General features: G+C 40.4%; 1 protein-coding gene across 1 annotated transcript in view; it reads left to right on the top strand.

Moving 5' to 3' along the window:
* The window catches only part of LOC126262144 (protein BANP-like), a 215,570-nt gene that overhangs the window by 66,637 nt on the left and 122,108 nt on the right, over nucleotides 1-26,825 (top strand). The window contains exons 3-4 of the mRNA XM_049958597.1: nucleotides 4,822-5,001; nucleotides 20,473-20,620. Coding sequence (XP_049814554.1) covers nucleotides 4,822-5,001; nucleotides 20,473-20,620 — 328 coding nt within the window. The remainder of the gene's footprint in view (nucleotides 1-4,821; nucleotides 5,002-20,472; nucleotides 20,621-26,825) is intronic.

Below are 26,825 nucleotides of genomic sequence, written 5' to 3'. Positions count from 1 at the left end.
TATAGAGAACTTTTTCTTCATGTCTTACACTGTCTGAAAAATTGTTGATCTATATTAAGAACAGAACTGCACCCATTACACAATCCAATGGAACACCTAAGTTTATATGTTTCCTGTCTAACAGTTGTTTTACGAAAAATTTGTCATCAGTGGACATGTGAACTATCTCCAGCTTGTGCATCTTGTTTCGAATGTAAGGCTGAAACTCTTATGTGATATTTCCCTTAAATATAATACTTACAGCTTGTTCAGTAGTATTTTATGCTCAACAGTGTCCAAAGCATTGGACAACGCTAAGAATTTGCCTGTAACCAAGTCGTCCTTGTCAACAGCTTCAAGTACAAATTTTGTGACTCTGTAAAGGCTGATTGTCCTCCTCCTACTTTGGAAACCAAACTGTCCTTCATTACAAAGGTTGTTTTATTTGCGTAATTTGTTAGTCTATCTTTCATATTGATTAAATTATTTTTGAGAATGCAAACAGTTGTAGAACTGACCCTTTAGTTTTCAATACTTTTCTCATTATTTTTCTTTAATAAAGGCACAACTCTTGCATGCTTCAGGTACTCTGAAAATGTTATGGAATAACGGACTTGGTTTATAATGGTTTTTAATGGGGCGTGTGTGCTATCTGTGCACACATTCAGAACAGGGAATGGATCCTCTTCTGTGACTTTTGACTTCTTGTGTTTTAATTTCTTTACAGTCTTCCTGGTCACTGTTATCATGTCAATGAGCTAACCTTAGCCAAACAGACTAACACTTACCTCATCTTGCAAGCATTTTCAGGACATCAGCAGAGGTGGGTTATCTAACAGAAGCTAAGTGCACAAGGTTAAAACTGTAGTTTTGAGATGATTAGAACTCAGCTGGAAATGTAGGAGATTTTGAAGGTGCTGTAAGGTGTGATATAACAAATTTTAATACACAGAGTAGGTTCAGTTAGTTGACCAGTGACCAAGTGGAGATCTAAAAAGAAAAGTGAAGACAACCACATGTGAAATACATTCAATCGGTCCACGACCGAGACTAAGTCACAATAAGAACCAACTGCTACCTACATTCAGTGTAGTACATAGGCAAGACTTAGATGGTCATCACAGCTATAGACTTACTTAACGCAGACTTTCAGCCTGTCACTGGCTGTTACCTTGTAACTAGCTCTTGGTTAATAACTCTATTCTATTTCTTACACACCATCAGTTCAGGTGTTATACACTATGCCGCATGATGTTAGATGTGGCCTTTGCCGTACCAGGTGTCATATTCCATCAAACATCTCATAGCATCCAGAACATTCTTCAGAAAGTCAATGGCTTACTTCACTTACCACTTCACTTTCAGAGTATGCAGTCCCAGAGTCGTGCTTCTGCCAATTAAAGTTTGACTGTGAGTGTGTTCTAGAATACTCAGTGAATGCCCATTTGTGGCACCTTGAGGGTATTATTATCTCTGTGTAGAGGAGACACTCTTCGCCAGTGGCCGTAGCTGTGCCTGTGCTGGCTCTAACTAATGCTTGCCATATTGGAGATGTGAATTTGTTGCATGTACAATGTGTAATTCATTTTGCATCTTCTGTGCAATAATGGAGAAATGTTAATTTACAAAATTTGCCAATTCCTGCAGATTTTGTATTACTTTATTCCCACCTTCGATTGGTGTGGTGTTGAATTTGGGTCTGCCTTTTCTTGTTTTATGATTTGTGACATCCCATACTACTTTGCTTTTGTTTTCTGCAATTATATATTATTTTGTCATTGAATGATATTTTTGCAGCAAGCAGTAACCTGCTGTATATCTTTTTGTAAGAACTGAGAAATTTAAGAGGACTTTCTAATACCTGTAGTTATTTATCAGTTTTGAATAGCTGTTGCTGTTGAAGTGACGTCTTTTGAAAATCCAGTATTGTAGTCCCTTTGTTGTTAAAAAATGGAAATGGCTCCTCAATAATTAATTTAAGCAGTGTGCAGAATTTGGAGAACTTAGCATTTACATTGTTTTCCATGTACACTTCATCCCAGATTTGGTTTGCCCATACCCTAGGAAAATTATATATTTTACATTCCTAGAAGATTCTTTGGGAGGTTGCAGTTTTGTGTTTTTTATCAAGCCTGTCTTAAGCTTTATTATCTGTGAATAACAAGTAATTATTCATGTCTATGTTCCCATATTTGTAGTTTATTTCCATATATTATCAATATGCAGTATTTGTTATAAGGCTTTATGTATCAGATATGTTTGTTATACCATGTGAGAATATCCACCTTACTAATAGCCTCCAGCCTTTCCAGTTTGTTCCCCGTATGTAATTGGTTCTTGTTTTTGGTAAATGTCCTTGTAGAATGGAAATGCTTCAACAACAGGTATAATTATGTTTCATATTAAATACGGACAAATGTGAACAGAAATTTATCCCGATGAGAAAATTTTATTGTGGAATTGAGTTTTAATATGCAGTAGTAGTTCACTGTTGAATTTTGATATATTTATGCTTGATATAAGGTACTAGCATTGTAGGTATTAAAAGAAATAAGGCTAAAGTACTCTTCCTAAAATTATGTGTTGCATAGAGATTCCATGAAGGACTGAAATAACAATTCTTAGGTAGTGTATATGATCATACACATCATGTCACTACAGCAGATTGCGACAAAGTTAAATTTTAGAAACTTTTCATAAATGCATTACATTCGAATTAGTTAGGATTTAATTTTATATTTTTGTAAATAAATTGTATTCTGTTGTATCATTTAAAATGTGTTTTATTCCAGTAAATACTATTCATAAATAGACTAGGATCATTTCACCTCAGTGCGCAGCCATTGTGTCCCATCTGAAAGAGCTGCAGAAGTGAGGCTGAGAAATTGGATAAAAGAATTTCACCGATGATGGTGCGATCTGTTGTGTTAATAACTATTATCCACATTATTATGAGAACGAAAGTTGCTGCTCACCATATAGCAGAGATGCTGAGTCGCAGATAGGCACAACAAAAAGATTTTCACACTTAAAGCTTTCAGCCAATGACCTTTGTCAACAATAGACACACATAGACGCTCAAGCAAACACAACTCACACACACGACTGCAATCTCAAACAACTGAAACCACACTGTGAGCTACAGCACCAGTGCATGATGGGAGTGGTGATTATGTGGGGGAAAGAGGAGGCTGGGGTGGGGAGGGGGAGGGATAGCATGGTGGGGATGGTGGACAGTGAAGTGCTACTTCCCCCCCCCTCCCCACCTCTCCCCTCCCCACCGCCCAACCTGCAGCACTTACTGTCCGCCATCGCCACCATAATATCCCTCCCCCTCCCCGCCCCAGCCTCCTCCTTTCCCCACCCAGTCGCCACTCCCGTCATGCACTGGTGCTGCAGCTCACAGTGTATGAGTTGCGTTTGTGTGTGTGTGTGTGTGTGTGTGTGTGTGTGTGTGTGTGTGTGTATTATTGACAAAGGCCATTGGCCGAAAACTTTAAGTGTGAAAATCTTTTTGTTGTGCCTATTTGTGACTCAGAATCTCCGCTATATGGTGAATAGCAACTATCCTTCTCCTAATATTGTTATGTTCCATCCTCAATTTTCTGTTATCAACATTGGTACTTAAAGATCACACAACTTTAAAGTGTATAAATCTTTTACTACTTATCAGGCAAAAATGGTGTACCATATGTTAGTACAAGTAAGGTTGTTTCTGATCTGTTGTTGCAGAACATGAGACTAACATTGGCTCCTTGATATGAAATGTTTTTGATGGTTTCTCATTCTTGCTGTGATTTTGGACTGCTCTCATTTGGACCTATTGAACTCAGATTTCAGTCTTTTGTATTGTAAATATTCAAACTTTGATTACATGAATTAATTTATCCATCTGCAGAAGCCCCCTTTGACCTCGTAAAGCAGAGTGTTTCCTTGGTATCCCTTGACTGACTTAAAAAAATTTGGAAAAGATTCATTCTTCTGTTTTCATTTCTTGCCAAAAATTAACATGTTGTATAATTAAATCACAGTGAACAACATGTTGTTCTTTTGACTTCCCAGACAACGTAAATATGCACTCAATATTGAAAAATATCACCACCTTATTCAGTTATTTCTTTCTTTTAAGCTATGTTTCTTTTTTCTGTTTGACCTTTTTTTCAGCAGGTTATAAAAACACACACACACACACACACACACTTGTGAAAAGAGGGAAGGGAGGTCCAGATGGTGGCTCATCTTTGTTCCATCCAGTGTTTACGAAGTATGAAGGTGAAGGTGTATGTGACCAGAGACAGTGCTACAGGCTACTCTTATGTCGTACCATAACACGCACATGTCATATTAATCCATGTAGATCCAACAGATGATGGAAGTTTAAACCTCTGAAATGCATTGTGGAAATAAATAAACTGTGATTAGTAACAGTAAATTTGTTGTTTCTTCAATGTCAATAGTCTTGGTAATGCCTAACCTAAAATGTTCGCATTTAAAGTTGCCTAAAAACATGTTGTAGTTGTGTAAAAAATGCTTGGTCCACTGAAATTAATGTACCTTTATATCACTAATATTCTTCCTAGGTTTACCAAATCTATTGAAATCTGTGTCTGCCTTGTTGAAAAATCTCTACAGTACAATTCAGTACCGCAATAAATCCTTTCAGTGGAATATTCTAGTTGCTTCTCAACCTTTTCTAATATAACATTTATTTTACTCACTGTTTTGCTTTTGTTTTCACAAAAAAAGTCTTGCATCTGTTCCAGTAAACATACACTAAAAAATGTTAATAGTTTATTAATTGTACTAGAAGATAATATATAAACATCTTTTTTGTAATTTCAGTTGGTCATCTCCTGTAGTGTTAGTACGGAATAATAAACCAGCTCAAGTCAGTGCCTCTGTTGGACTGGACTCAACAGTTCAGGTTATTACACTAAACAGTGAAAATGATTATCCTGATGGCTCTTGGCTAGGGGATGAAACTAATCCTGAGTCAAGAGTTCGATGTGGCATAAGTCCAGCGTAAGTATTGCCCAATTTTTTTTATTAAGTTTATTTATTTACTCCATTCTTCGTATAGCCATAACAACTTACGGCCTGTGTGTGTGTGTGTGTGTGTGTGTGTGTGTGTGTGTGTTTTAGAGTAGATTAGATTTACTTTCATTCCAATTGATCCGTAGTGAGGAGGTCCTCCAGGATGTGGAACGTGTCAGAAAAACAACAATACATGACAAATATTTACAACTAAAACAAATAAGCTAATGTACCATTCCACAGATCCCAAGTGGAATGATAGTCATTTTTTAATGAACACTAAGAGTCATTTTACAAATGCTAATGCACTGAATTTAAAATAAAAAAGTTTTTTATTTATAAGGTAATACAACTACTGTAATACTTATTTACAATGAACACATTACTGCACTGAAATGGTGCAGAAGTTAGATTATACTAACACACACACACACACACACAAATTTTCAATGAACACATTACTGCACTGAAATTGTGCAGAAGTTATGTTGTACTTATATACAAATCAGTTGGTTTTACTAAGAAATTCATCAATGGAGTAGAAGGAGTTGGCCACCAATAAATCCTTTAGGCATCTCTTAAACTGAATTTCATTGGTTGTTAAGCTTTTTATGGCTGCTGGCAAGTTATTGAAAATGTGTGTTCCTGAATAATGCGCACCTTTTTGTACAAGACTAAGTGACTTTAAATCCTTGTGAAGATTATTCTTATTTCTAGTATTGATTCCATGAATTGAGCTGTTGGTTTGAAAAAGTGATATATTTTTAATGACAAATTTCATTAAGGAATAAATATATTGGGAAGCAGTAGTTAGTATCCCTAGTTCCCTAAACAGGCTTCTGCAGGATGTTCTTGAGTTCACACCACATATAACTCTCACTGCACGTTTTTGTGCCCGGAAAACTTTAGCTTGGCTTGATGAATTACCCCAAAAAATAATCCCATATGACATTATGGAATGAAAGTAAGCATAGTATGCCAGCTTTTTCATTTTTATATCCCCTATGTCTGACAAAATTCGCATTGCAAACAGAGATTTGTTAAGACGCTTCAGCAGTTCTGTGGTGTGCTCCTCCCAGTTGAATTTATTATCAAGCTGTAATCCCAAGAATTTAACACTGTCCACTTCTTCTATCTTCTTGTCATTGTATGTTAGACATATACTCTTGGGACACCCCTTACAAGTTCTGAACTGCATGTAGTGTGTTTTTTCAAAGTTTAGTGACAAAGAATTGGCTAGGAACCAGTGATTAATGTCCACAAATATTTTATTGGCTGATCTTTCTAAGACTACACTTGATTTGCTATTTATTGCAATATTTGTATCATCGGCAAACAAAACAAACTTGGCATCTGGTAATGTTACTGATGAAAGGTCATTGATATACACAAGAAAAAGTAAGGGCCCCAAAATGGAACCTTGTGGGACCCCACATGTAATTAGTTCCCAGTTGGATGATGCCTGATAGCTTGATACATGTCTCTTTCCTAATAACACCCTTTGTTTCCTGCCAGAGATATAAGATTTGAACCATTTTGCAGCATTTCCTGTTATAGTATAATATTCTAGTTTACTTAAAAGGATATTGTGATTTACACAGTCAAATGCCTTTGACAGATCACAAAATATACCAGTTGCCTGCAATTTTTTGTCTAATGAATTAAGCACATTTTCACTGTAAGTGTAGATAGCCTTCTCAATATCAGAACCTTTTAGAAATCCAAACTGTGACTTTGACAGTATGTTATTTGAGATAAGATGGTTATAAAGACGACTGTACATTACTTTTTCGAAAATTTTTGAGAATGCTGGCAACAGTGAAATTGGACGGAAATTTGATGCTATTTCTTTATCTCCCTTCTTAAACAGTGGCTTAACTTCAGCATATTTCAGCCATTCAGGAAATATTCCACTGATAAATGACTGGTTACACAGATAGCTTAATATGTTACTTATCTCAGAATCACATTCTTTAATTAACTTTGTTGATATTTCATCATACCCACTAGATGTTTTTGATTTTAAAGATTTTATGATGGACATTATTTCTGTTGGGGTAGTGAGGGTCAAATTCATATTATGGAAGTTGCTTGAAATTTCTGGTCTGAGGTATTCCATAGCAGCATCTACCGAACCTGACAACCCCATCTTTTCAGTAACAGTTATAAAATGTTGATTAAAAAGTTCTGCAACACTATACACATCTGTCACCCATGTATCATTTACTCTTAATGCTATTTGTTCCTCTTCATGTCTGGTTCTACCGGTCTCCTCCTTCACTATATCCCATATTGTCTTTATTTTGTTATCTGATATGACTATCTTTTCCTTGTAATATATTTGCTTTGACATCCGTATTACAGTCTTTAATATTTTGCAGTATTTCTTATAATGTGCTATAGCATCAACATTGGAAATGTTTCGGATTGACAGATACAGTTTTCTTTTTGTTTTACAAGATACCCCTATTCCTCGAGTAATCCATGGCTTCTTTGTAGACTTTGCTCTAACCTTGGTAAGTTTTGGGGGAAAGCAGTGTTCAAATAAGGTAAGCACTTTATTAGCAAAAATGTTATATTTTTCATTCATGCCATGAGCACTGTAAACATCAGTCCAGTGAATGTCTCTGAGGAGTGTCCTAAAATAATCAATTTTTGGCTTACTGATTACCCTCTTGAGCTCAGATTTAACAGATTTTATATCCTGTTCAGTATTAACATTTAACAGAAGGAACTGCATGTCATGGTCTGAGAGGCCATTGACTATTGGTTTTGTAATATAATTTTGTTCATTGGACTTTTCTATAAAGATATTATCAATGGCTGTTTGTGAGCAAGTGGCTATCCTAGTGGGGAACTTTATAGTGGGAATTAAGTTGAATGATAGTGTTACTAACTCAAATAAGTTCTTATTGGGAGAGTCTTTAAGGAAATCTACATTGAAATCACCAGCAACCACTATTTCTTTGTTTTTGGTTGTTAAATGGGCCAGTACAGCTTCAAGGTGGTTTACAAACAGATTAAAGTTACCTGCAGCTGCTCGATATACACTTAATATTATGAAGGATTTTTTGTGAAATTCTAATTCTGTTGCACATGCTGTTCTAGGCAAAATTTATGAATGTCTATGTTCTTAAATTTAAGACAGTTCCTGATGAATGTGGCAACTCCTCCTTTCTCCATTTCCGATCTACTAAAGTGAGATGCTAACCTAAACCCTGTAACACTTAAAAGTTCTATACCAGTGGTCTCATGATGTTCAGAGAGGCAGATTATGTCAGCTGGGTTTGAAGACTCTAATTCATCTATGCAGATAGTTAATTCATTAATTTTATTTCTCAGTCCTCGAATATTTTGATGCAGTAAAGATAGCTGACATTTCTCATTGGCTGAGTTAAAATTGGGTGGAGTTAAAATATCTGTTGACAGTTGAAAATTATTAACCAATGGCTGTTTATGCTGATGTAATAAGCTGGAATTGTGTTTTTTGATTTCTTTCTCAAACTGAAGGTTTGTCTCAGTTCTAACCTCTCTTAAAATTTGCTTTCTTTCTGTCCTCCCTACCCTAAAAAAGGGTCTTTTCTGAATCCTATAACCACTGGTATTTTACCACTCATGACATTGACTCCCCCCTTTAATTTTCCTGCTATTTCCCCAGACAATTTGCCCTTCCCCTTCCTGTTGAGGTGAAGGCCATGCCCAGTATAATCCCACCTACTGAGAGAATCAACATGAACCACATCAATGTGTGACCCCGCACCCTACATGAGCAGCCGTTCCAGCTCCAAATTAACTCTCTTGACAGAAGAGTTCAAATGAGGTCGGTCATGGCGCCCAAGAACAGATACAAACTCAACACTAGTATGCTTCGATGCTGATGCAATCTTCGCCAGGTCACACTCTATACTGTACTCAGGATCTCTGTCAATACTGTTACCTGTCCCACCCACTATAACCACGGTGTCTTCCTTAGTGAAATCTTTGCAAAGTGATCCTAAATCGTCTGTCACCTGCTCCAGACCAGCACTAGGTTTAAAAAAATTGGTGGCCTGGTATTCTGATCCTAGTTCATCCTGCAGAAGTTGGCCAACAACTCTTCCATGGGAACTACCTAACAACAACACTTTCTTTCTCTTTACTGATTTCCCTACATTCTTACTTTTCAATTTGCTGCTGAAAGTTTGTTGTGCCCTGTCTACACCTGCAACTGCTTGAGGCTCACCAGCTTCTAACTGAAGCAACAGGTCAAATCTATTTTCCACATTCACCATAAAGCTGTCAGACAAAGTTCTAGGCCTGTTCCTCCTGTTGCCTGTTGCCACTTCCCACTTCCCACCTCTCTTTACCCTTCTCCCTCCTTAACCTGTCAAGATCTCCCCTGGCCTTGTCTAACTCAGCCTGAAGGGCAGCAATTTTCCCCTCCTGTTCTAATATCTTCCTATCTCTACTACAAATCCTACAAAACCACTGATGAGTCTCATTTACTTCCCCTATTCCCACGCCACTACAGTCACCCACATGGAAAAATCTACAGCACCCATCACACCAAAGCCCCGACCTAACAATTCTACGGCAAGTCAAGCACTTTTCACTCATGATAAACGTAATAGTTTATTAAGAATAAGTCAGTTAAATTACAGATAAACACGAAAATATGGTTACACAAATTTGGCCTATACGCAACTGTGTGTAAACAAAAACAAAAGTGCAAAGTTTCTGAAACAACAACTTAAACTTTACGCTACTTTCTGGAAATGCTAGTTAAATAATGAAGAGGTACGCTAAGTTAAATTGCTGGAGAGAGCAAGGAACAACTAAACGAAATTCTATAGATATGCTTCAGCAGAACGTAAACAGAAAATACGACTGTACGGTCTTTTCGCGTTTTCTGCTATATTACGTAAACAAAAATGAAACCTTTAATGGTAGACTTAAACGGCACACTAATACACTTATTTACCACGTAATCAGTACTAATCTATATGTTTTATAATCTAAAATGACTTATCTTTACGAGAACACCAAAACTCGTGCTAGTCGCCTGGCTGCAGGGCTGCCAACCTGTGTGTGTGTGTGTGTGTGTGTGTGTGTGTGTGTGTGTGTGCACATGTTTATCTGTTCATCACTTTGTATATGTTTCTGTTAGGAACTTTATAAAACAGACATACACATCTTGGAAATATCGTCAGTTTCTATTATTGTATATTGTCCAGAAACTGACTCTTTTTGTTATTATTTTTATTCCTGTGTCAGTTGTGCATATGGTATGAGACATCGATGTTTCTCAGCTTGAATACCCGTTTCCTGTAAGCTGTTTCCAGAAACATTTGCATCAGTTTACTCAGAATTTCTATTCCACAAATGCACATGAGCGTACATCCATGTGTGCCCCCCCCCCTCTCTCCCCCCTCCCCCCCTCTCTCCCCCCTCCCCCCTCCCTCCCTCCCCCTCCCTCCCTCCCTCCCTCCCTCCCTCCCCCCCTCCCTCCCTCTCCTTCCCCCTTCCGTAACTGCTGAAAGCAGGAAGGGCAGAGGGAAGATGTCATTTGAAAATAAGTAGCAGGCACAATTTACGTAGCCACCAAGTATATATTATGAGAGTTGGTTTACACTGATGGTATTGTACACCGTAAAAGTTCTATGTACTGACTTGGCAGAAAATCCTTATGTCAAAGTGGTAGGTGGATCAAAACAAAATGTCCAGACACTCTGTGACCAAAATGGTACTGAAACAGAGGATGACAGACTAAAGGCCTAAATACTAAATGTCTTTTTCCAAAGCTGTTTCACAGAGGAAGACTGCACTGTAGTTCCCTCTCTAGATTGTCACACAGATGACAAAATGGTAGATATCGAAACAGACGACAGAGGGATAGAGAAACAATTAAAATCGCTCATAAGAGGAAAGGCTGCTGGACCTGATGGGATACCAGTTCGATTTTACACAGAGTACGCGAAGGAACTTGCCCCCCTTCTTGCAGCGGTGTACTGTAGGTCTCTAGAAGAGCATAGCGTTCCAAAGGATTGGAAAAGGGCACAGGTCATCCCCGTTTTCAAGAAGGGTCGTCGAACAGATGTGCAGAACTATAGACCTATATCTCTAATGTCGATCAGTTTTAGAATTTTGGAATACGTATTATGTTTGAGTATAATGACTTTTCTGGAGACTAGAAATCTACTCTGTAGGAATCAGCATGGGTTTTGAAAAAGACAATCGTGTGGAACCCAGCTCACGCTATTCATCCACAAGACTCAGAGGGCCATAGACATGATTCCCAGGTAGATGTTGTGTTTCTTGACTTCTGCAAGGTGTTCGATACAGTTCCCCACAGTCGTTTAATGAACAAAGTAAGAGTATATGGACTATCAGACCAGTTGTGTGATTGGAGTGAAGAGTTCCTAGATAACAGAACGCAGCATGTCATTCTCAGTGGAGAGAAGTCTTCCGAAGTAAGTATGATTTCAGGTGTGCCGCAGGGGAGTGTCATAGGACCGTTGCTATTCACAATATACATAAATGACCTTGTGTATAACATCGGAAGTTCACTGAGGCCTTTTGCGGATGATGCTGTAGTATATCGAGAGGTTGTAACAATGGAAAATTGTACTGAAATGCAGGAGGATCTGCAACGAATTGACGCATGGTGCAGGGAATGGCAATTGAATCTCAATGTAGACAAGTGTAATGTGCTGCGAATACATAGAAAGAAAGATCCTTTATCATTTAGCTACAAAATAGCAGGTCAGCAACTGGAAGCAATTAATTCCATAAATTATCTGGGAGTAGACATTAGGAGTGATTTAAAATGGAATGATCATATAAAGTTGATCGTCGGTAAAGCAGATGCCAGACTGAGATTCATTGGAAGAATCATAAGGAAATGCAATCCGGAAACAAAGGAAGTAGGTTACAGTACACTTGTTCGCCCACTGCTTGAATATTGCTCAGCAGTGTGGGGTCCGTACCAGATAGGGTTGATAGAAGAGATAGAGAAGATCCAATGGAGAGCAGCGCGCTTCGTGACAGGATCATTTAGAAATCGCGAAAGCGTTATGGAGATGATAGATAAACTCCAGTGGAAGACTTTGCAGGAGAGATGCTCAGTAGCTTGGTACGGGCTTTTGTTGAAGTTTTGAGAAAATACCTTCACCGAGGAGTCAAGCAGTATATTGCTCCCTCCAACGTATATCTCACGAAGAGACCATGAGGATAAAATCAGAGAGATTAGAGTCCACACACAGGCATACCGACAATCTTTCTTCCACGAACAATACGAGACTGGAATAGAAGGGAGAACCGATAGAGGTACTCAAAGTACCCTTTGCCACAAACCGTCAGGTGGCTTGCGGAGTATGGATGTAGATGTAGAGGTAGATGTAGATTAAAACTTGGCTTATCCCATGCTGTAAATTTTAACCTGACTTTTTTAAGGGAATATATGATATATTGAAGAGATACAAAAGAAAAGAACCACAAATTAAAACATGAAGTGCGCAAAAGCAATCCATCCCATTTTTCCAGCAGCAAAGGTTGAGGTAAGGAACATGCATTAACGTGAGTGGCTAACTCAACACTATCGAATGAAATATCATGTATTTCCCCTCTTAACATTACATTTGACTTTTTCAATGCTTGTACACAATGGATACATTATATTGTCACTTTTTTCGAGCAAATCATCCAAAAAACATTGAATATGAGTTTGATAATTTCTCAGGTTACAAGAATAAGCAATTGTTTCAGTGTAATGCCATTTTATTGACAATATTTATGACTATACAGTGTTGTAACACCTACAGCATTAAAGAAAAAACCATCACTCCCCATAAGAGTTGGAGAGGTCTTGGCATATACCCATCATTTGTTCGTATTGTTCAGGAATTATATAACTTGGAAGAGATTATTATGTAATGTTTCCAAAGGACGAAAAGAAGGAGAGCGCTATATTGAATCATAAGACTGCTAGGTGGCCTTAACAATGATCACGTCTAACAAGGCCCTTCACTTATTTTTTCCTTGTCAGCTACCACATTTACAAGTTTCTCACGCAGGTGTTTGTTCACAAATGAACTTCTGTTATCTCAAAATGTCTTCATACAGCGTTGGACAACACCTGCCTACGAATATGAGTCATATGTGCTTTTCTGGAGTCTAACATCTCTCAATGTATGCACTCTTAAATATTGCTCATTATTTCCTTTATTGTTCAGTTACATTGTTCTGCAGAAAAAAAAGTGAGGAAGCGTCACATTCACAAATATCAGTAATAGAGTCTATTAGTAGAGATGAAATTGTTATAATGTCAAGTTTAACAAATATATTTCAGAACGACACAACACATGTAAGTCACAGAGTAAGTTGACAAGCAAGACATGTGTACACGTTATAATTCGAATGAGCACTGAGTCCCAGTCTAGCGGCCGCTGCTCGGCTCGCCGCTTAGGTGGCACAGCTGCTGCATGGCTAGCAGACAGTGCCGCACGTAGAGGACGCGCGTAATTGCGCGGCGGCACTTTGAATGATCGGCGAGTCACAACACTTTTCCCCCCCTTTGAAATTGTTGCACTGGTCTTGATGGAGATGTCCTGGAGATGGCTAACGTCCATAGGCGTTGTTTGACTCGCCGTAAAGTCTCGAGGCGGCAGCTTCCCGTACGGACGGAAGTGTCCCCGATGATAACGGGTCGAGATGACAGGAGACGTAGGGGTCAAATCTGCTGGGGCCCCCTGCACCAATCTGCCCGTTGCGGCAAGTCCAGTTGATATAACAGGAGACAGGGGCGATGTGTCGGCATCCGTTGGAGGAGGAGGCGAGTAGATTTGCTCTGACAGAGGATGGTCATCCGGTTCCTGCATGGGCACGTCTCCTGGTGGCGTCCGTTCTTGTGCTGGCATCGCGATGACGGTGAGAGGGCTGCGTTGTGAGTATTGAGAGATGCCAAGATCCCGAGTGTCAGGTAGAGCCGAAGGTGGTATAGCGGCATTCGGAACAGGCGTTGCTGGCACACGAGGCCGAAGCTGGTCCGAATGACCCACTGCAACACACGTGTCCGTCTGGATTTCATACAGGCGTCTGCCACGGTGTCTTAAGATGCGGCCCGGGCTCCATTTTGGCCGCCTGCCATATCCCCATACCCAGACGAGGTCGTCGGCGGTGAACCGGCCAAGGGAAGGCACCCGCGGCCGTGAGGTGGGAGGCTGCAGAAGATGAAGTAGCATGCGGGACTGTCGGCCATGTAAGAGCTCAGCCGGGCTGTGGTCGCCCATGGGGGTGAAACGGTAAGAAGCCAGAAACTGGAGAAGCGCGTCATCAGCAGCAGAAGAAGTCAGAAGTTTCCGCATCTGACCCTTAAATGTGTGGACCAGGCGTTCAGCCTCACCGTTGGATTGTGGATGGAACAGCGGGGCCGTGACATGCATAACGCCATGACGAGCACAATAATCCGCAAATTCGGAAGAGGCAAATTGCAGACCATTATCAGTAACAAGAGTAGAGGGGAGGCCTTCCAAAGAAAAAATGCGGGCGAGAGCACTGGTGGTTGCCGTGGTGGTAGGCGACGTGCAACAGACAATGAAAGGAAAGTTAGAGTAGGCGTCAATTACGAGGAGCCAATAAGTACCTAAAAAGGGTCCGACAAAGTCAGCATGAATGCGCTCCCAGGGCTTCTCAGGCGAAGGCCACGGTGACAAAGATGACTTCGGGGCAGCGCCTGTGACGCACAAGGGCCGCAGGCAGCGACCATGTCTACTATTTCAGAGTCGATGCCAGGCCAGTACACATGATGGCGCGCCAGAGATTTTGTACGAGACACACCCCAGTGCCCTTGGTGAATGAGGCGCAAGACCGAAGCACGCAAAGACGCAGGTACCACGACATGCGGCGAAGCATTGTCAGTGGAGAGGAGGATAACACCATCCCTAGCCGTGAGGCGGTAGCACAAAGCGTAGTAGTTCCGCAATGGATCAGAAGTCTTAGCGGACGGGCGATCGGGCCAACCCTTCTGAATACAGCGTAAAACCTGGGAGAGGGTAGGGTCAGAACTCATAGCAGCCGCTAGCCTGTCCCCAGTGATGGGGAACCCGTCCACAACCCGCTGCTCGGCAACATCCAGGTGGAAACACAAAAGTTCGTCCCTATCGAATGCCTGATCAGGACTCATGGGGAGGCAAGACAGAGCATCAGCATTTGCATGTTGAGCCGTTGGCCGGAAATGAATCTCTTAATTGAAATGAGACAAGTAAAGAGCCCAATGCTGGAGGCGCTGTGCAGCCTTGTCGGGAAGTGACGTTGATGGATGAAACAAGGAAACAAGTGGTTTGTGATCCATAACAAGATGAAATTTTGAGCCATAGAGAAAAACACCAAACTTATGAAGAGCATAAATAATGGCCAAAGCTTCTTTTTCAATTTGAGAATACTTTTGTTGTGCATCCGTGAGCGTTTTGGAGGCATAAGCAATGGGTTGTTCCGAACCGTCAGAAAAAACGGTGCGCAAGGACTGCACCGACCCCGTATTGAGAGGCGTCTGAGGCAAGAACAATATGGTGGCCAGGTCGATAAGTAGCCAGGCACGGGGCCTGTTTCACCGTATTCTTCAATTTCTGGAAAGCCACATCGCATGACGCGAACCAGTGAAAAGGCATGTTTTTATGCAACAGGCAATGCAACGGCTGAGCCCCGAAGCCGCAGACGGTGATAGTATGCTATTTTCCCCAATAAGGCCTGCAGTTCCTTAACAGATGTAGGGCGAGGAAGGGCATCGATTGCAGCGACAGTTTGCTGAAGCGGACGAATACCCTCCCGAGAGAGTTGAAACCCCAAGTACGTGATAGATGCCTGAAAAAATTGTGATTTCTGAAGATTACACTTAAGATCGGCAGTCTGTAAGACATGAAAAAGTGTGCGGAGATTTTGAAGATGTTCTTCAGTGGTGGAGCCAGTGACAACAATGTCGTCCATGTAATTGATACACCCAGGGACAGGGAGTAATAATTGTTCCAAGAATCGCTGAAAGAGAGCAGGGGCACTAGCAACCCCGAATGGCAAGCGTTGGTATTGATAGAGGCCGAAAGGCGTGTTAAGGACCAGAAACTGCCGGGAAACAGCGTCGAGAGGAAGTTGATGATAAGCTTCTGACAGGTCACTTTTAGAAAAATACTGGCCTCCAGCAAGTTTAGTGAACAATTCTTCAGGACGGGGCATAGGGTAAGTGTCGATGAGGCATTGAGCATTTACAGTGGCTTTGAAATCGCCACAGAGACGAATATCACCATTTGGCTTAGCAACGACGACGACAGGAGGGGACCACTCACTGGAAGTGACAGGAAGCAAGACCCCTGAAGTAGTGAGACGATCCAACTCCCGTTTTACCCGATCACGAAGGGCCAGAGGAATGGGCCGAGCCCGAAAAAACTTAGGCCAAGCAGTGGGTTTGAGCGTGATATGAGCTTCAAAATCGTTTGCACGGCCTAACCCAAGAGAAAAAAAAGGGACGAAAATGTCGTCGACAAGGAATCCAGTTGAGCATAAGGAATAGCATCAGAGACAATATTGACAGAGTCATCTATGGAGAACCCAAAAACGCGAAAGGCATTGAAACCAAAAAGATTTTCTGCATTGCTCTGGTTGACCACAAATATGGGAACAGTGCGAACGACGGATTTGTTAGATACCTCAGCATTAAACTGTCCCAAGAGAGAAATCTTCTGTTTATTGTATGTCCGTAATTGCCGAGTGACAGGTGACAGGAGTGGAGAACCCAACTGAAGATACGTCTGAGAATTAATTATAGTGGCAGCAGAACCGGTATCCACTTGCATGCGAACATCTCGACCAAGGATTTGGACAGTGAGGAATAACTTCCCTGAAAGGGAAGAAGTGCAGTTGACAGACAACACAGAATCAGAATCAGCGTCATGTTCATGAACATCATGTATGCGGTCGGATTTGCAAACGGAAGACACATGACCATTCTTTTTGCAATTGTGACACACAGCCCAACGTTGGGGACAATCCTCGCATGAATGTTTCGTAAAACACCGCGGACATGAAGGAAGTTGCCGGGGGTTTTGCTGCAGTTTCTTAGCGGGTTGTTGACGGCTAGGCCGAGGCTGCGCGTGGGAGCGTGCTGCGGCCACGTCGGCCGGCGGGGACGCGCCGCACGCGTCGTCAACAGCGCACAGAGGTTGTATTTCTCCGACATCACCCCACGCCTCTATTTGCGCCCCAGCAGCGCGAGAAATTTCAAAAGACTGCGCAATGGAGAGAACTTCATCGACAGTCGGATTCGCCAACTGAAGGGCACGTTGCCGAACTTCTTTGTCGGGCGCCGACCGGATAATTGCATCCCATACCATGGAATCGGCATAGAATTCTTTGTGAACGTCAGTAACAAATTGACACTATCGTTTGAGGCCGTGAATTTCAGCAGCCCAAGCGCGATAGGATTGATGTGGCTGTTTTTGACAGCGATAAAAGGCAACACAAGAGGCTACCACATGCGTTTGCTTTTGAAAATAGATATACTGAAGTGAGCACATTTCAGCAAAGGACAAAGATGCAGGATCCTTCAAAGGAGCCAATTGCGACAACAACCGATACATTTGAGGTGAAATCCAGGAAAAGAACAGAGACTTACATGGTTGTTCGTCCGTGACATGAAATACCAAGAAGTGCTGTCAAAGACGTTTTTCATAATCAGACCAGTCTTCCGCCGTCTCCTCGTAAGGAGAAAAGGAGGTACAGCCAACGACGAGAAACGCCCCGCATTTGACGCTGCGACGAAATCGCAAATCACCACTGTTAGAAGCATTTGCTGTTCAAGGAGATTTTGCAATAGTTTCTCGACAGTAGCCATGGAACCCTGTGGGTCAATGGTGAAAAGGAGAAATCCACTACCTCGTCGCCAATTGTTATAACGTCAAGTTTAACAAATATATTTCAGAACGACACAACACATATAAGTCACAGAGTAAGTTGACAAGTAAGACATGTGTACACGTTATCATTCTAATGAGCACTGAGTCCCAGTCTAGTGGCCGCTGCTCGGCTGGCCGCTTAGGTGGCGCAGCTGCTGCATGGCTGGCAGACAGCGCCACACATAGAGGACGCGCGTAATTGCGCGGCGGCACTTTGAATGATCAGCGAGTCACAACAGAAATCAATCTTGTCATTATTGCCCCTGTTGCAATTATTCACATCACAAACCTACATGAGCACTTACTTCACCCCAACTTCAGTTCCTCAAATCATTACAGATCACATTTGTGTAGCTTCCATTTTACATTTCTAGGATATGTTGTATGTGAGAGTTGTATTCAGAATGAATTTTTCATTTTGCGGTGGTGGGGGGAAGGCACATTTACATAAAACTTCCTGGCTGATTAAAATTGTTTGCCAGACTGGAACTCAAACCCAGGACATTTGCCTTGTGCAGGTTAGTGCTCTACCAACTGAGCTACCCAAGCACGACTCATGACCCATCCTCACAGCTTTACTTTTGCCAGAGCCTCTGGCCTCATATTGTACCTTCCAAACTTCACAAAAGTTTGTCTGCAAATCTTGCAGGACTAGCTGTCCTGGAAGAAAAGATATTGCAGACATGTGTTTTCACAACAGTCTGGGGAGTGTGTTTTCGGAATGAATTTTTCATTCTGAAGTGGAGTGTGCGCTGATATGAAATTTCCTGGTAGCAATGTCCTTTCATCCCGGAATGCCAGTCCTGTAAGTTTCACATGACATCTTCTGTAAGCTCAGAAGGTAGGAGATGAGATACTGGCAGAAGTAAAGCTGTGAAGAAGGATCGTCAGTTGCGCTTCGGTAGCTCAATTGGTAGAGCAGCTGCCCAGGAAAGGCAAAGATCTCGAGTCGGTTCATGGTCTGGCACAATTTTAATCTAAGATCTCAAGGTGTTCTACCACATGTTTGTCCTGATATGTTTTATCTTCAAAGTTATGTGCATTTCATTTATACAATTCTTGACTTTTCCCATCAGAGCCTTATGTGCATTAAACTGTCTGTATTTACAAGCAGTAGTCTGAGTACTACAAAATAAATATTGAAGCGCTGGCAGGTCGATAGACACACAAACAAACTCAATCATACACACAAAATTCTGGCTTTCGCATCCAACGGTTGCTTCATCGGGAAAGAGGGAAGGAGAGGGAAAGACGGAAGGATGTGGGTTTTAAGGGAGAGGGTAAGGAGTCATTCCAATCCCGGGAGCGGAAATACTTACCTTAGGGGGGAAAAAAGGACAGACACACTGCTTGTCTGTGTCTGTGTATGTGTGGTTGGATATGGGTGTGTGTGCGAGTGTATACCTGTCCTTTTTTCCCCCTAAGGTAAGTCTTTCGCTCCCGGGATTGGAATGACTCCTTACCCTCTCCCTTAAAACCCACATCCTTTCGTCTTTCCCTCTCCTTCCCTCTTTCCTGATGAAGCATCCGTTGGTTGCGAAAGCTAGAATTTTGTGTGTGTGTTTGTGTTTGTTTGTGTGTCTATCGACCTGCCAGCGCTTTCGTATGGTAAGTCACATCATCTTTGTTTTAGATATATTTTTCCTGCGTGGAATGTTTCCCTCCATTATATTCAAAATAAATATTGAAAGTGAAATGATCGATACTACTAGGAAAAGTTCCTTTGTTTCACAAGAACGCATCCATGCAAAAAATGCTACAGCTTTTACCCAGGAGTTGGACCTGCATCTGTTTCCTGTCGCCAAGATTTGATTTCAGTAATTGTTATCCACATGCCAACTACCTGTTACCTCTAAATAATGCTAATAAGTGTTTGAATTGAGCAAATTAATTGTGAAACTAGCTAGAAACACAGATACATTAGAGGGCAGACAGGGGACAAGTCTATCACTTGATGAATACAAGCTGGAATTAATCATCACTACCTTGATAGAATTAAATGTTATAATTTCCAGTTGTTCATCGTATCACTTATTTTTATAGTGTGTTAGTATTCATTCTGTGAAAAGACTGACCTTGATTGATTTTCACTAAAAATGATTTAAAAGAGCTACTATCAAAATCTTTTGTCACTTACTTAACACTATAAAATATCTCACAAGTAGTAAAGCTAAAAGTGAAAGAAAGTAACCAAAATTTTTTCTGGAAAACTTGTGTTCTATAGAATAAGCTTTATTTCAGAACTGCATAAAATCATCCGTTGCATGCTACCATCTCGCAGTTCATGAAGCTGATCATGGGTCAATGGAAGAGATACAGAGTGGACTTTGTGAACAATGAGGAAAAGCTAGTAAGCCAAAGGAAAGGGGACTTTAGAGCAATTCCACCAAAGGAATGTTGCTCTAAATCGCATACTTGTCTCGTTTAGAATGGAGGCATATACCATATTTCTCCAAATTTTAATGGAATGTATTATTTTAAGAGTGGAAACAGACACCATGAATTCCTAATAATATTAGATATAATTGTATGTGTGTTACAGCAACCTCCTACACATCAATACGTTCTGTCATAGTCCAGAAAAAATGGCTGTTACGTTGTTGGATTATTTATTTCCAAGAGAAGTTCTGGCAGTTTCAAACCTCTCTGGGAAGGGAAAGCATGGTAAAAAACAACTGGATCCACTTATGGTATGTTATATTGTTGTGTCATTAGCTTTATTATTATTGTTGTTATGGTTATTGTTACACATTTATTTAAGCTACACAGAATAGCCAGTTCTGGAAACACTTGTCTGGTTAGGTCTCAGAAATGATCTGCCTTATGTTTTTACTTGGCAACTTCCATAATCACAGTAATGGTGGTTAGTTTAAGAAATGATATTTTTAATTGTAAATAATCATTTTTTCTTCCATCATAACTTTCAAACATGAAAAGGAAAAAAACCAAAAAAGTGTTGTTATTTAGTAACCTCAAAAATTTACACATCGTTTTTGATGAATATAGGAGTCAGATGACATTAACAAGCTTAAACTTCTCTATGTTTAAGGTAACAGAATCGGAAAGGAGACACAGTGATATTGTACATATTCAATGTTTGAGAGAGACGAATTTTTGTTGCATTTAAAAAGAGCCCATGGGTTGGAGGCTGGTGAGATAAGCAACAAAAGAGACAGGTGGTGAGGAAAGCATGGTCAGAACATGTACGTTTGTCACAAATATAAGACTTTTTTGGGGGAATTTGTGGAAAATGGGTGGGAACTGTGATGAATACAAGTTTTAAGACATGAAGTTTGGAGACATTTTGACATGAGAGAAAGCTATTCCATTTTGTGGACCCGTGTATCTGACTACTAAAATGTCCATCACTTTTAAGTTGATAATTGGTGGCAAGTATGCCATTTACTTACATAAAGTTGAAGAAGAAGTCAATGATATGCCTTCAGATGGATATTATGTGGGAAAACATTCATTAAAGACGGATGAGGATAGCAGCAACAGTGTTTTGGTTGGTAGGAAGACTTCTTTACACGTGACATTATTTCATGTCTGTGAAAGTTATTCATATCCCTGCTTTAATGAACGTTTAATTTGTTATTTTCTTAAAATACTCTCTTCCAGGTTGTATAAATTGGTGTATCCTTTCAATTTGTGTTGTATAGGCTTAAAGACTTCCCCCATGAACCATGGACCTTGCCGTTGGTGGGGAGGCTTGCGTGCCTCAGCGATACAGATGGCCGTACCGTAGGTGCAACCACAACGGAGGGGTATCTGTTGAGAGGCCAAACAAACATGTGGTTCCTGAAGAGGGGCAGCAGCCTTTTCAGTAGTTGCAGGGGCAACAGTCTGGATGATTGACTGATCTGGCCTTGTAACATTAACCAAAACAGCCTTGCTGTGCTGGTACTGCGAACGGCTGAAAGCAAGGGGAAACTACAGCCGTAATTTTTCCCGAGGACATGCAGCTTTACTGTATGATTAAATGATGATGGCGTCCTCTTGGGTAAAATATTCCGGAGGTAAAATAGTCCCCCATTTGGATCTCCGGGCGGGGACTACTCAAGAGGACGTCGTTATCAGGAGAAAGAAAACTGGCATTCTACGGATCGGAGCATGGAATGTCAGATCCCTTAATCGGGCAGGTAGGTTAGAAAATTTAAAAAGGGAAATGGATAGGTTAAAGTTAGATATAGTGGGAATTAGTGAAGTTCGGTGGCAGGAGGAACAAGACTTTTGGTCAGGTGATTACAGGGTTATAAATACAAAATCAAATAGGGGTAATGCAGGAGTAGGTTTAATAATGAATAAAAAAATAGGAGTGCGGGTTAGCTACTACAAACAGCATAGTGAACGCATTATTGTGGCCAAGATAGACACAAAGCCCATGCCTACTACAGTAGTACAAGTTTATATGCCAACTAGCTCTGCAGATGATGATGAAATTGATGAAATGTATGACGAGATAAAAGAAATTATTCAGGTAGTGAAGGGAGACGAAAATTTAATAGTCATGGGTGACTGGAATTCGTCAGTAGGAAAAGGGAGAGAAGGAAACATAGTAGGTGAATATGGATTGGGGGGAAGAAATGAAAGAGGAAGCCGCCTTGTAGAATTTTGCACAGACCATAACTTAATCATAGCTAACACTTGGTTCAAGAATCATAAAAGAAGGTTGTATACCTGGAAGAATCCTGGAGATACTAATAGGTATCAGATAGATTATATAATGGTAAGACAGAGATTTAGGAACCAGGTTTTAAATTGTAAGACATTTCCAGGGGCAGATGTGGATTCTGACCACAATCTATTGGTTATGAACTGCAGATTGAAACTGAAGAAACTGCAAAAAGGTGGAAATTTAAGGAGATGGGACCTGGATAAACTGAAAGAACCAGAGGTTGTAGAGAGTTTCAGGGAGAGCATAAGGGAACAATTGACAGGAATGGGGGAAAGAAATACAGTAGAAGAAGAATGGGTAGCTCTGAGGGATGAAGTAGTGAAGGCAGCAGAGGATCAAGTAGGTAAAAAGACGAGGGCTAATAGAAATCCTTGGGTAACAGAAGAAATATTTAATTTAATTGATGAAAGGAGAAAATATAAAAATTCAGTAAATGAAGCAGGCAAAAGGGAATACAAACGTCTCAAAAATGAGATTGACAGAAAGTGCAAAATGGCTAAGCAGGGATGGCTAGAGGACAAATGTAAGGATGTAGAGGCTTGTCTCACTAGGGGTAAGATAGATACTGCCTACAGGAAGATTGGAGAGACCTTTGGAGAGAAGAGAACCACTTGTATGAATATCAAGAGCTCAGATGGCAACCCAGTTCTAAGCAAAGAAGGGAAGGCAGAAAGGTGGAAGGAGTATATAGAGGGTTTATACAAGGGCCATGTACTTGAGGACAATATTATGGAAATGGAAGAGGATGTAGATGAAGATGAAATGGGAGATAAGATACTGCATGAAGAGTTTGACAGAGCACTGAAAGACCTGAGTCGAAACAAGGCCCCGGGAGTAGACAACATTCCATTATAACTACTGATGGCCTTGGGAGAGCCAGTCATGACAAAACTCTACCATCTGGTGAGCAAGATGTATGAGACAGGCGAAATACCCACAGACTTCAAGAAGAATATAATAATTCCAATACCAAAGAAAGCAGGTGTTGACAGATGTGAAAATTACCGAACTATCAGTTTAATAAGTCACAGCTGCAAAATACTAACGCGAATTCTTTACAGACGAATGGAAAGACTGGTAGAAGCGGACCTCGGGGAAGATCAGTTTGGATTCCGTAGAAATGTTGGAACACGTGAGGCAATACTAACCTTAAGACTTATCTTAGAAGAAAGATTAAGAAAAGGCAAACCTACGTTTCTAGCATTTGTAGACTTAGAGAAAGCTTTTGACAACGTTAACTGGAATACTCTCTTTCAAATTCTGAAGGTGGCAGGGGTAAAATACAGAGAGCGAAAGGCTATTTACAATTTGTACAGAAACCAGATGGCAGTTATAAGAGTCGAGGGGCATGAAAGGGAAGCAGTGGTTGGGAAAGGAGTGAGACAGGGTTGTAGCCTCTCCCCGATGTTATTCAATCTGTATATTGAGCAAGCAGTAAAGGAAACAAAAGAAAAATTCGGAGTAGGTATTAAAATTCATGGAGAAGAAGTAAAAACTTTGAGGTTCGCCGATGACATTGTAATTCTGTCAGAGACAGCAAAGGACTTGGAAGAGCAGTTGAAGGGAATGGACAGTGTCTTGAAAGGAGGATATAAGATGAACATCAACAAAAGCAAAACGAGGATAATGGAATGTAGTCAAATTAAATCGGGTGATGCTGAGGGGATTAGATTAGGAAATGAGACACTTAAAGTAGTAAAGGAGTTTTGCTATTTAGGGAGTAAAATAACTGATGATGGTCGAAGTAGAGAGGATATAAAATGTAGACTGGCAATGGCAAGGAAATCGTTTCTGAAGAAGAGAAATTTGTTAACATCGAGTATAGATTTAAGTGTCAGGAAGTCGTTTCTGAAAGTATTTGTATGGAGTGTAGCCATGTATGGAAGTGAAACATGGAGGATAACCAGTTTAGACAAGAAGAGAATAGAAGCTTTCGAAATGTGGTGCTACAGAAGAATGCTGAAGATAAGGTGGATAGATCACGTAACTAATGAGGAGGTATTGAATAGGATTGGGGAGAAGAGAAGTTTGTGGCACAACTTGACTAGAAGAAGGGATCAGTTGGTAGGACATGTTTTGAGGCATCAAGGGATCACAAATTTAGCATTGGAGGGCAGCGTGGAGGGTAAAAATCGTAGAGGGAGACCAAGAGATCAATACACTAAGCAGATTCAGAAGGATGTAGGTTGCAGTAGGTACTGGGAGATGAAGAAGCTTGCACAGGATAGAGTAGCATGGAGAGCTGCATCAAACCAGTCTCAGGACTGAAGACCACAACAACAACAACAACAACAACAACAACAGGCTTAAAGAAGTGCTTCTGTGAGAAGGTTGCTCAAGAATGCTTCATAGACACTTGTAGTCACTTTCAGTGGGCCAAGACAATGTTCACAGATAGCTGGTTCACTTCAAAATTGAAGGAAATCACACGCTGCCACATGTAGGCATTAAAGAGGATGCATAAGTGTTTTGAGGTAGATCTCAAGAAATGCTGGTGCTTCGACTGCATTTGTACCACAGCACACCAGTATGGGATTACTGTTCCATGTCTGTCAAATGTGACTTTTATTCTTGAAATATGATCTACCTGCAAATCTTCATTTTTCCCTTGTAGTCTCGTTGTAGAAACTTTGTCAAATTTCTGTAAAACTGGTGTTGCGGGGAAGTTTCCAATAGTGTTCACCACACAATTTTTAATTCATGTGACTATTCCCACATTTATTATCTCCATAAGGAGTACAACATCCATTTCCTGGCCTTACATAAAAGATTGTTTACAGGTAATTACTTTCAAAACCTCATCATCTATTATGACAGCGGCAGATCATCCACAATGCACTTTCACACAAGACTTCTCACAGTTGAATATCACAGTTCTTCTTCAATTACACCACCAGATTTCCAGGTGTATGACATGAATGCACTAGTGTTCATAACGCTGACAAAAATACATGATTGGAATGACTGTTATCGACTGGTGATTTAAGAATTTAAATGTAACATGTTACCACAGAGATTTTAATCATAGGAATGCGAGTGGTGTATTCTCATGGAGATGTTAATAGTTTACTGACCGGGTGCTGATTTTAATATAACACTGACTAGCCCCAAGTCTCTGAACTTCCACATAGATGTTGACTCTAAGATTTTCAAGCCCAGGCTGAAGATTGTGGGATTGGGGTTGGCCTTATGAACATTTTAGTATTTTGGAAACTGCATGTTGGTTTGAAAAACAGCTAGGCTAGATTTTGCTAATTTGAATGGATTTATATGTTTCACCAGAAATTGGTTTGCAAAATATTTAGTGGGTTAATAAAATGTAAGATATCATGGAACCATTTTTATGCCTGTGTTGAGGCACCATTTGTAGATTTTTACAGTCATTTATAAAAATTCTTAATGGCTTGATTAGTGAAGGTATCATTTGGTTCATAAAAGTTATGACAAGAAAAGTATAGTAGTAAATTTGGAATCTAACAGATACAATGGCTTAACCTGCAATGGCAAATTTAGGTGCTCCAGAACTTTAAGATTAATTATGTGGCATGTAATTACTTTCACAGAAATTGAAATACATTAGTCCAAGATCAGAATACTAGTCTTTCTAAAGAATGGTGTCAACATGCCTGAAATTACATAAGAGCTCTCCCCAAATCTACTCTGTTGCAATAAGAAGTTCAATTATTCATGTCTTTTGGTTAACAGGATTTCCACAAAAACTACAAACAATACTGGAATCAGCACTTTGAAAAGAGAAGCATGAATAATAATTTAAGTGAAGCAAAGCCTGACCAGTGTTTTGATAAATTCAGTTACAAACTAGATCTGCACTTTGTAGATACTTGAATGAAAAGTGGAAAATGAATAGAAAAAATTAATTATTGATAGGATTGCAATCGTAGCAGTGGTTCCAGTTTGCTATGGCATGTGCTGTCACCACTTGAAACAGAGAAAATACATACCATACTACTACTACTACTACTACTACTACTACTACTTCTTCTTCTTCTTCTTCTTCTTCTTCCCTTCTTCTTCTTCCTTTTTTTTTTTTTTAGAAGTGCCATTGGGAATATTCCTGTCCACCTGCTACTTTGTCTCAATTTTGAACTGATAGAACCTCTTTCGTCACTAGTTAGGTTGATGAATATTGATTTTGACCTACAGGAATCAGACCTGTCAACCATCTGCAGACGTAACACAAAATTGGAATATAATAT

This window comes from Schistocerca nitens, chromosome 1 (genome assembly GCF_023898315.1).
Source record: "Schistocerca nitens isolate TAMUIC-IGC-003100 chromosome 1, iqSchNite1.1, whole genome shotgun sequence".
NCBI lineage: Eukaryota > Metazoa > Arthropoda > Insecta > Orthoptera > Acrididae > Schistocerca > Schistocerca nitens.
Note: the sequence above shows the minus strand (reverse complement) of the source record. Positions and strands in the feature narration are given on the sequence as shown.